The following is an 11622-nucleotide window of genomic DNA, read 5'->3' as shown; positions in this document are numbered from 1 at the left end:
CTTTTCTTTACAAATATAAGCAATATATGTCGTGACTGGAAAGGATAATATCGAATCAAAACACGGCCATTTGCCTTGTATCTTATGGTGCCTCTGAGAATTGTCCTGGCAGACTCAATGTCATACTGGTGTAGATAGCGAGTCGAGTCTCTGTTAGGAATACCCTCCAGATCCGAGCCAGGCAAGAAGTTGAGGATTTCAGTTTCATCCAGTAGCCTGCCATTACCTTCCAACTCAATGATCTGAGATCACAAATTTCAAGATGTTAATAATAATAATAATAATAATAATAATAATAATAATAATAATAATAATAATAATAATAATAATAATAATAATAATAATAATAATAATAATAATAATAATAATAATAATAATAATAACAATAATGATAATAATAAAATAGTAATATAATAATAATAATAATAATAGTAATATAATAATAATAATAAGAAGAAGAAGAAGAAGAAGAAGAAGAAGAAGAAGAAGAAGAAGAAGAAGAAGAAGAAGAAGAAGAAGAAGAAGAAGAAGAAGAAGAAGAAGAAGAATAACGATGATGATGATGATGATGATGATGATGATGATGATGATGATGATGATGATGATGATGATGATGACGAAACTAATAATGGTTACTTTACAAAATATGGCACACAATCGTACAAATGTAGAGTTTTTGTTTTGTTGTTTATTTGTTGGGATTTTTTTTTTTTTTCAAACCAGCAAAGTCATTAAATTACCACCCATCTCTTGTTTGTTTGTTTTTTTTGGGGTTTTTTTTTTTAAATTAGGGGGAAGGAGAAAGGACACTGATGACTAACTTAAACAATGAATAAAATCAAATGAAGACACACTCACCCTGCCATTCTTCAAGTACTTTGCGCCGGATAAACAATTCATAAGGACTGCTTTGGGGAACCAACTGAATATGATATAGAAAAATCGAAGATTCAGTGTAAAAGAATAAAAAATTGAAAAAAAAACTTATTAGTGGGATGCACCATTGCTTAGATTATTATCAGTGGATGGGGCTTTTAATAACTTCTTTAACAAGGTATGCGTGAATAGTTATATAAGGCTTTTATTTTAAGAAGAGCAATTAAAGACTGACCCCATCCCTCTCTCTCTCTCTTTCTTACTCTCTCTCTCTCTCTCTCTCTCTCTCTCTCTCTCTCTCTCTATATATATATATATATATATATATATATATATATATATATATATATATATATATATAATAATAATAATAATAATAATAATAATCTGTATTGTCCAAATTAAAGGCAATTCATGTGAGGTAAACAATGCTCAGTTTGGTTCATGGTATGAACATCAACACATTTACAAATACAGACACAGCCATACACGAACATACACGCTTGCACATTGTTTCTACACATTTATACAAAAGAAATGAGCGTACATACAAACACATATACATACATACATACATACATGCAGACATACATACAAACCAGCATATCATCGTATATGCATGCCTACATTCATACATACATACATACATACAAACATACATACATACATACATACATACATACATACATACATACATACATACATATATACATACACACAGACACACACACAGACAGATAGAACGATACGATATATTTGCTGGAACAGCAGATAACCATATTATAAATATAGTGTCTTATATTAAGAAGAAGATGGCAATGATTGTGATGATGATGATGATGATGATGATGATGATGATGATGATGATGATGACTACGACAATGATGATGATGATGATGATGATGATGATGATGATGATGATGATGATGATGATGATGATAACGACGGCGGCAATGTCGATGATGATGATTCACGACACTGCTTCTCGTTATTTTCATTGGTTGTCTCATTTTTCCACAGAAGATTTGTTAATTAATTTTATGGCGGTTGGAATGAAGGTTGTCTTATGTCGATTTGTCCGACATTTTGCTTCTAGATACCATCTTCCGGAGCGCATATATATATACAGTGTCGGTTGGGGGGGGGGGGTCACTCTTTTATTGTTCTTCTTTCATCAAAGAATAAAAAGTAAAAGAGTCTTCCCCATCATCTTCAAACATGATACCTGTCACCACTACCAACAACATCCTCAGCAGATTATATCATCATCATTACCGTCCTTATCACCATCATTACCATCACTGTCATCATCATTACCATCATTGTCATCATCATTACCATCATTGTCATCATCATTACCATCATTGTCATCATCATTACCATCACTGTCATCATCATTACCATCATTGTCATCATCATTACCATCATTGTCATCACTATCAATGGCATCATAATCTCAATCATCATTTTGTAAACGTTCTGTTTGAATCAATTTTGTTTAGTTAGAATTTCATTCACTTTTTTTTTTGTTTTGTTTATTTGCTTTTTAAAAAAAAGTTTTAATTAGAAATATCATGATTCCATTTCTGTTTAAAAGCGAATCGAATAGCCTTGAACTTGAACAATATAAGACACATAGGATTCTCATACTCCGAAGAATATAATGTCTCGTCAAATAAATAATGGGCTACTATAATATTTTACACAGACATGAGAAGAAATTATTAATTTTCCTTAAAAATTGAGAGTTTGTGTCTTATTTCTGACATGTTTCTAACACCACGCCCAGGCGATTATGACTTGCAGACAGATTTGGTCAGGTCGTCTTTACTGTGATATTTATAAGTAAATGTGGTCCATTGCTTCAATCAGGTATTATGTCGAATGAACTAAATGAAGTAAAGTGAATCTAAAGCATAAATGAACATATTTAATAAGAAATTTAAGTATTCTACAGCTGAAGAAACAAAATTCATTCTACTTAATGAAGATAAGATTTATTTTTACTCTAATTTTTTGATTCAAGCTTAAAATTGAACTTAAAGCAAGAAGTTCAAATCAAAATAAAACCATTTAGAGACGTTTCGTAAATACAGATTGTGTCAGAAATAAAAACAAGTAAAAAAGTGCATTTCACATCTTTTATTGAGGTCAGACATGGAATGCTAACTTTTACTTTTGTGTGGGCCCAAGTGATTTTTTTATTAATTGACGGAACATGATGAAAATAACACTTGAGGATATTTTATTGTATAGACTACACAGTTATTGAATGCACATTTAACTGTATGAATGACTCTTACCTAAATTTATACTTCAAAGGTACGTCAGAGTTTTCAGGTACTGGAATACCTCCACAGTATGACACAAAAGACAATATCTGTATGATAATCAATGGGTAACGGAAAGTTATTAAAAGAATAACACATAAATATAACTATAACATTCTCAATTATTAAAAAAAAACATAATGCTTAATGTTTAAAATGAATTTCTTTAGACAAAATGTTCAAGTTTTAGAAGTGTTTTACTCTTTTATTTGTTTTTTGTCTTTTTGTTTTTTGGGGGTTTTTAGAATCTTTTTTTGTTTGTTTGTTTGCTTTTTGTTATTTTGTTTTGTTTTTAGGGATTTTTTTGTTTGTTTCCTTTTGGATTTTATTTTTGTTTGAATGAACAAATTTAATTTTATATATGTAAAGACCCTTCAACTGGCATCTTTAAACTATCAAGTATATATGACAAATTGCCTGGATTCAATGGTTATACAAAGGGGGAAAATATATGAAAAATTATTTTTAGAAGTTTTAAAAGATCATTTTCAAATGCATCTTACCTTTCCACCCGCTTCTTTAACTTCGTCAAAACATTCCATTGCAAGCATTTGATCAATGCCTGGATCTACTCCTAATTCATTCAAGATGGTGATACCCGCATCCACAGCCCTGGGTAAAGTTTATTTAATAATTGGCCACTCCCTTGACAGTCAACAACATTCAATAATTTGAAATTATTACTCAGTAAATGAAAAGCAATGTCATGAGAAGATTTATAGTGTGCCGTAAATATATTTAAAAATTCCTCAGAGCATTTTTACAACTTGTATTTAAAAAATTAAACATAACAAGAGTGTATTAAACAGATAAGCATGACAGAAAAAAATGATTGTTGAAGTAGATTGTCCTCCTTCAGAGCCACAAGATTCATGAAGTTGGAGTTAATTCCAGTTTTTTTAGTGTCAAACCGATGGTTTGACAATACCTTGCTACCCTTTGTATAAATTTCTAAACAATTGCAAAATATTTCATGCCAGATCTAATAAACCCAGCAACCCAATCAACACTGGATAGACAGAAGGGTTAGAAAACTCTAGTTTTAACGATACACTAAAACAATCAACTGAACTCTCCAACGAGCTATCAGTACCCCCTGATCCTAAAGTGACTTAAAAGGAAAGAGCCTTAACCCACCCCCACCCCAAAAAAAAAGAGAGTTACGATTATCCAGACCTATATAGATAAATAACAAAACAAATTACATTAGTTGCCTACCATGTAAATCAGGTATTATTTATAGATGAATCAGATCAAGAGAATTGGATTTAAAATCAAAATAATAAGAATTATAAACTTATAAAGTTTGAATGTATGATAAGAAACTGCATTCAATCATCTTAATGAAAGTATTTAATCATCATACATTTTATAATTTCAATATTTTTTAATCAGCTTCGTCTAGGCATTATAGAGGGTTAAGGTGTTTAGTCAAATTTGGACTTTGGCCTTTCTCAGGATATTATACATAGATGTGACCCATTGCCTCAAATCGATATTGTGTCAGATTAAAACGGGTACTGAAAAGAGAATTTGAAGCTGAAATGATTTTAAAATATCACAAGTTTGTCACACTTTAAGGAATTATATCTTAATAAACCTTAATAAAACTTTAACCTCATTCAAATTTCATATCTGTTTTGTTGTTAATTTAATTTCAATTTTCAGCATCCAAATTAGCTGGATGGGTCAAAAATATGATTAAAACTAATATAGGTCCATTGTACAAAATTAATTTTCATAATCTTAAGTGCAATAGAGATATGGTAAGAGTGCAAAGATTACGATTTAAATAAAATTATATTTACATTGTAAAATTTTACGTGTGTGTGTGTGTGTTAAATCATACCCACAAGACAACTTACTGTTGGTGAAGATCTCTCATATCTGGAGTAATGTAATAAGCTGTCACCATATTCTTCTTGTTTTTTATACAAAGTCTGGCCACTTCTGGATGGAAGTTGTTTGGAAGGAGGCTAGAGAGGTCGTAAAAGTCAAAGAAAAAAGAACAGGGCTAAAGATCAATCAAATACTTAAAGGTGGGGAGAACAATAAAGTGAGTAAATTGCTGCAATGATTAAAATTGTGTAATGTTTTGTAATTTATAGTGAGACAGGATTCATGTGTCTTTGATTTATTTGGTCTATATTTAGAAAAGGAAAGTTGAAAGTTCATTACACATGTGCGGTTATTAGATATGATCACTCATTCTATTCAAGGATGAAATTTTAGATAAAAAACCGAAAGGATGCTCTGTATCGCTAGTTTTATATTTATCATAATAGTCATGTATGTAGTCTTTGTAGGTCGTTCAGGTTATGAAAGCAACTCGTGGAATTGGTTATTTGGAATGCCGCTTAATTGAAACAATTTCTGCTTAATGTTGCTGTTCCAATTAAGCAGCTTGCACTATATATCTAACAATGTTTTAAAATTCCAAAATATCATCCAAAATTTCATCACATTATCCTTGCTCACCTAATTACAAGGTCATGTCCTTGCATAGCTTTATCTAGTTCCTCTGGCACACTCACATTCATGAGAACAGTGTCTACTGCTGGGCACAGCTTAATGGTGGCATCTAACTCAGCTTGTATAACAGACACTAACATAGAGAAATTGCAAACAGATAATACCTGATCAATTAAGTGATAAATGATAACTTATATGCAATGGAGTGAAAATCTATTTTAAAAAACTTATATAAGTCTCACTAAACATTATGTTCTCTGTTGTATTTGACATAGTGGCAATTCAGACTAGAATCTGAATAGTCTCCCATGGTTATTAGGACTCAAATTCCAATATGCGCAATCACAGAAGGCTGTGAGGGGTGGGGGGAGGGGAGACAGTCGGGCAGTGGGCAGAGGCAAAGGGTGGAACTGATAGAAGAAGTATTCGGAAGAAATTCTGTTTGCCGATATCAAACTGACTCACCTGATACCCCTGCTTTGGATTGTAAAAGGATTGTCACTTGTCTAACACTATCAGAATATGTATCATTTTTTCCTGCTTTTTTTTTTGGGACATAGTGTAAAGTTTTATGCTATTAGAAAAGATTTTTCATTAGAAGACAATGACTTTGACCGACTTTTTTATTTCCTTTGACGGGTTGTAACTTTTTTATTTTCAATTCCTAATTGGACTTCCACTTGATCAATGATTTTGTTGATCATTCCTATTCAGTTACTTTATCATTAATTTTATTTTCAATTGCATCAATTAAAAGTAATTGTCAATTACAAAAATATATTGAAATAAAATTAATTTTAAGATAAGATAAGAATGGAAATTGTCATAATGTTACACATCATTCATCGTTATATTTACATGGAATTATAGACAGTCATGAACTTATTGAACTACTGTTTGCCTTTATTGCATAGTAATTCAAATTTTGCAACTTATTCACTTTTGACTGGTCACCAATACTTTTCTTCATTTGTGTTTTAAAAATTGGCAATATCATAGAATTGAAGTTTTGAGTCCGAACAACCACAGGAGACTATTCGGACTTGAGTCCAAATAGACGCAGCCCCTATTTTAATGAATAAAAAATGTAATGTATGAGTGTATCGCAATTTATGGTTTCTCTGTGACCTCTTGTTGCTATGCCTGCCAGTTATTGAAATGGCTGCCTTTTTAAATATTATCTTATAGTATGAGCCTTCAGTTCTTCAATCAACATACAGTGCCTACACTTTTGAAAATTAAGTCTTTTATCGTATATCTTATTATAACTAGTCGAAATAAATAGTCATGGGGCCAAAACGGGGTAAATGACAGGAAATAATAATGCTTAGTAACCAATGAACAATCAATTGTTTTCTTAGCAAATTATGTAGTTGACCTGGGGCACTGTCACATTAATAGCATAACTTCCTAAATTAACCCTATGCGAACGAATTATCCCATTGCCCTGGTTAAAAATGACTTAATCAATCTGTTTTTGCATTATATTTATTGAGAAATGTTGCTACAGTATTAAGCTGACCACTTTCATTCCAGAGTGTACTTCATGGGACAATCAGAGAAAGCCTCAAACGATTCTTACCTACAGTTATGTTACATTTATTCCTGTCAAGATACTCCACCAATGGTCCTGACACATAACCAGCACCCAGCACTAGAACTTTGACACCAGCCCTGTAGGTGATAAAATGGGAGGCAAATCAAGGTTGAGAATAGTTTCCAAAATGAGAAAAATTGTGCAGAGCTTCAGCTAGAGCTAGTAAAGACTCACGAATCTGATCTGTTATCGATTTAGTTATAGATCCATTTTACTTTTCTCCCATTCACTATCTTCTTCTTATCCTTCTCCTCTTTTCTTCTTCCTCCACCCCTTCTTTCTTCTTCATCATCACTATCATATGAAGAAAAGAAACAAACTATCCAGTATATATCAAAGTAACCCTGTGCAGATTAACGTATCAGAGGAAAGTTATGTGCGTAACTTATAATTGTAATTTTAAAAGTAATAATTTTCTTTTTAAAAGCCCCCCATCCCTTTTGACATCCAAGACTTTGGCAACACATAGAATGACTTAGCCTTGGAGTTGAAGGGCGTTCACCATTTTTGGACTACAAGTTTCTAATGGTTCTCACACTACTGTGTTATACTGATCTACCCAGGATGTAAACTCATCGCTGCAAGCTTGGTCAAAATGCAACGTTCAACTAGATGCTCTGCATTTTCGGGCTCTTGACCACAATGGGTACATGTTGGACAGGTGGCAAGTGTCCCCACTGATGAAGTGAGCGTGCCATGAGGCAGGTTCTCGACCGAAGCCGATTGGCAGCCTACCAATTTCTCCTCTTACTGGTAGAAAAGCCTGGCAACTTCTCCCCAGTTACGAGAAGTCGATACCCCCACCCCCCTCGAGGGACTGAATTCGTCCAAACCAACTTCCATCTCATATATGCAGCTCTGTCCAAAGTCAGGAAAACTGTGTACGAGGGTTACCGGGACTTATTTAGGCTCAAAACCGGGGCTCTGTCCATTATGTGCTTGAGAGGGGTATCCCCATTCCCTCTCTTTTTGATCTTATCAAGCCAGTTGTTTGTAATCGTCTCCCACACTGGAACGCAATACTCCACAGTGGAAAAGCATAGTGCCAGGGCGGAAGTCCTCAGAAGCCCTTGATTAGCACCCCAAGTTGTTCTTGCCAGCTTCCTCAGAACACTGTTGTGTTTCTCTATCTTCTGGGCAACTCCTTCAAGATGCACCCGATAGGTAAGGCTGCGGTCCAGTGTGACCCCAGGTTATTGGATTCAGCTCATATGGTAAAAACTGGTCCCTGACCAGTCATTCAGTTTACGGGTGTGCCAGCCACTGCATAGGTGGAATGTAGTGGCCACGGTTTTTGAAGTGTTCATCTTCAGGAACCATTGGTCGAAGTAGGATTTTAGCCTGGCAATGTCCTCACTGAGCACGCTCTCGAGACGGGTCCACACCCAACTTTGAGAATATCCCAACCTCAGGGAGAAAGTGCCCAGCATGTCGCCAATGTAGACATTAAAAAACATTGGCACCATAACAGATCCCTGAGGGACCCTATTCCTCAGTTTTCTGACTTTGCTTGAGGTGTCTCCCAGCACAACGTGGAACTGTCTTTCCCTTAAGATTGAAGAGAACAACTTCAAAGTCTTTTTGCATCTTATGATCCCTTCAAGTTTGAGCATTAACCCTTGGCACCAGACCACATCGCACGCCGCTGATATATTATGTCTATAAATACAGCACCATCTCGTCATTACCTTTCCAACCCTCCAACCCTGCTTCAATCTGCTCTGTAAGGGCAATGATACAGGCAGCTCAGAAGTGATATAGGTCTAGTTATAGATATGTAACTGTCGGCCTCCTTCGCTGGTTTCCCTGGTTTGAGAGAATTTCCATTAACTTACAAGGAGCCAATAAGTTTGGGTTATCAGACCAGCTTTCAATACTAGAACCTGAAAATTTATATTTTTTAGATATATATATATATAAATATTATTATAGTATATTATGTTTATGTAGGCTACAACTACAAATGTACTAAACTGTCTAGAGAGGGTAAATCGGTTTTAGAATAGAATAGAATAGAAGGTATCGACGTCGCTTGATTAGGCCCCTGGCCTGTCGCCGAGTCTTTCCAGTCACTGAATATCTTGTTCCGTAGTGTTTTTATGCACCTCCGTTGACGGTGTATCTTAACGGATCGTTTTTATACACCTCCGTCACGCATGCGCATCCCACCCAATTTAATCAGCGATATTGTGTTTCTGTATTTGGACACAGCGAAAGTTATATTGTGACATCTGTAGGATGTTTTTGTTAATAAATTGATATAAAAATAATAATAATTTTAAAAAATCGAAATATAAAACCAGAAAATAGAAGTTGCATTGAAGGTAAAAAAATGTTTAAGGTTTAGAAAGACCTTATTAAATGTGATGAACACTCAGGTGGCTCCGTAGCACAGTGGACAAGCTGTCGAACTCTAACCTTGAAAGTACCAGGTTCAATTCCCATTGTAGACATTAAAAAAAAAAATTACTTTGATTTTAATTGCTTTTTTTTTTCAGAAACTTTTTATCATGTTTTTAAAATTATTTATTTATTTGAGATCAATATTTGTGTGCCATGTTTCTTTTTACTTTTGATTTGTTAAATTATTGTTATTATTCTTTAATTTATTATCATTGTATAAACGTACATCACTAAGCAGCGTGCTAAACTACAATCTAAAACTATTTAAACCTCATGGACGTTTGCAGCAACATTTTCATTAATTTACCATCGCCGCCAACGGAAGTGCATAAAAAACGGTGCGTTTTTGTACACCTCCAATGGAGTAAACGGTGCTTTTTTGTACATCTCCAACGGAGGTGCATAAAAACGCCACCATCTTGTTCACAACTGATCTAATGCATTTCCCTACCTGATCTTGTGATCAGGGGCTAGCCTACACTACACTTTCTCTACTGATCTTTTGATCATAGCTATTTTGGGTGGGAGGCATTTCTACACTATATATAACTTTCACAGCATCTAATCTATTCTTGATGAAAGCATTGTGTTCCAACGTTAAATAACTCTCTGTGTAAAAAAAGTTTCAACTCTGGGTTTCAGAAGTTTATATGAGTATGAGTGGGCCTGGTGACTGTTTTTTTGTTTGTTTTTCTTTTAGTCTACTGTGAACAGCCTATCCCGAGTCGCGTACACAAGCAATGTGTGAACTTATTATTGGTCTCAATCATATCACCTCTCAAACGTCGATAGACCATACTTGGCAGTCCTACTATTTTCAGACGCTGTTCATAACTCAAGTCCTTGAGTCCACCAACGACCTTTGTTGCTCGCCTAAGCCCACTGTCTATAAGTATAAGCTTCTGATCATTTTCAAGATAAGGTGCCCAAACACAGTTTCCGAACTCCGAATGACAATGCGACGCTGCAAACATTCATTAACTGTTTTGGATGAACTCTAAAAAAAAAATTTTAATAAGCAAAACAACAAAATATTTTACCCCTTGTCCATTCTAATTTATCGCCTCAGTTTGTACAAAAAGTTTAGCAAAACCTTCTCTTTTTTCGATACTATTTTATATCTCAGAATCAGATGCCTCTGTGCAGCTGTCGTCGCGAGCTGAGAGTTGACATTTTTATGTTGATGACATTTTGAACATCTTACCTTTGGCCTTTGACCTTTTTTGGAGAGCCGCCCATAGAATTAAACGAATGAGAATACGTACGGAGCCTAAAAAGTGTCCACCAATGAAAGCATTCAGCGCGATTATATCATGGGCTGGGAATGTAAGCATTACCATTCATTCGGTCTCTATGTCAACATAACGACACAAGGAAAATAACAAACATTATCAAAATCCACATTAGTATAGTATAGTATAGTATAGTATAGTTTTCCAGCGTATTGTGCCTTTGCTGATCTTGGCATTCAGTTCATCGAGATAAAAGTCAATAAAAAGTAGGGCTGGGCGGGTACCCGGGTACCCGCGAGTACCCGCGGGTAATAAAGTTAAACCGGGTACTCGGGTAAAAGGGGCGGGTAACGGGTACCCGCTACAACAAATGGAAACCGAACTGAGTGATAATTTTTGGCGGTTTTAATATTTTTGAACAAAAATTGGAAATAATACAATTTTATTTACATATTTACATTTACATGACATTTTTTCAAAAGATTTTCCTACTTTATTGGTCAATTACATTGATTTTTTTGTTTTATTTGTTAACACACATTTGATTCAATTTTGGAATCAATAGGGTAAGACTATATTATATTAGTTCTTATCTTTTAAAGGAATCTCAGGTATTTTTATTTTATTTATTATCTATTATTTTTTTTCATTGTAGTTAATTATCTTTGTTTCTTACTTCAGTTTCGCTTCATTTGTTGTAACAAATAATAAA

General features: G+C 34.1%; 1 protein-coding gene across 1 annotated transcript in view; it reads right to left on the bottom strand.

Annotated features, from left to right (window-relative positions):
* The window catches only part of LOC144975794 (alpha-aminoadipic semialdehyde synthase, mitochondrial-like), a 22637-nt gene extending 11811 nt beyond the window's left edge, over positions 1 to 10826 (bottom strand). The window contains exons 1-8 of the mRNA XM_078919980.1: positions 10719 to 10826; positions 7261 to 7352; positions 5685 to 5811; positions 5072 to 5182; positions 3710 to 3818; positions 3180 to 3256; positions 859 to 922; positions 1 to 242 (exon numbers count right to left, since the gene is read on the bottom strand). The exon at positions 1 to 242 is cut by the window's left edge and continues 76 nt beyond it. Coding sequence (XP_078776106.1) covers positions 1 to 242; positions 859 to 922; positions 3180 to 3256; positions 3710 to 3818; positions 5072 to 5182; positions 5685 to 5811; positions 7261 to 7352; positions 10719 to 10729 — 833 coding nt within the window. The 5' untranslated portion in view covers positions 10730 to 10826. The remainder of the gene's footprint in view (positions 243 to 858; positions 923 to 3179; positions 3257 to 3709; positions 3819 to 5071; positions 5183 to 5684; positions 5812 to 7260; positions 7353 to 10718) is intronic.
* Between the last annotated feature and the right edge of the window lie 796 nt (positions 10827 to 11622).

This window comes from Berghia stephanieae, chromosome 6 (assembly GCF_034508935.2).
Source record: "Berghia stephanieae isolate SIO BIC M18660-M18661 chromosome 6, UCSD_Bste_1.3, whole genome shotgun sequence".
Classification (NCBI taxonomy): Eukaryota; Metazoa; Mollusca; class Gastropoda; order Nudibranchia; family Aeolidiidae; genus Berghia; species Berghia stephanieae.
Note: the sequence above shows the minus strand (reverse complement) of the source record. Positions and strands in the feature narration are given on the sequence as shown.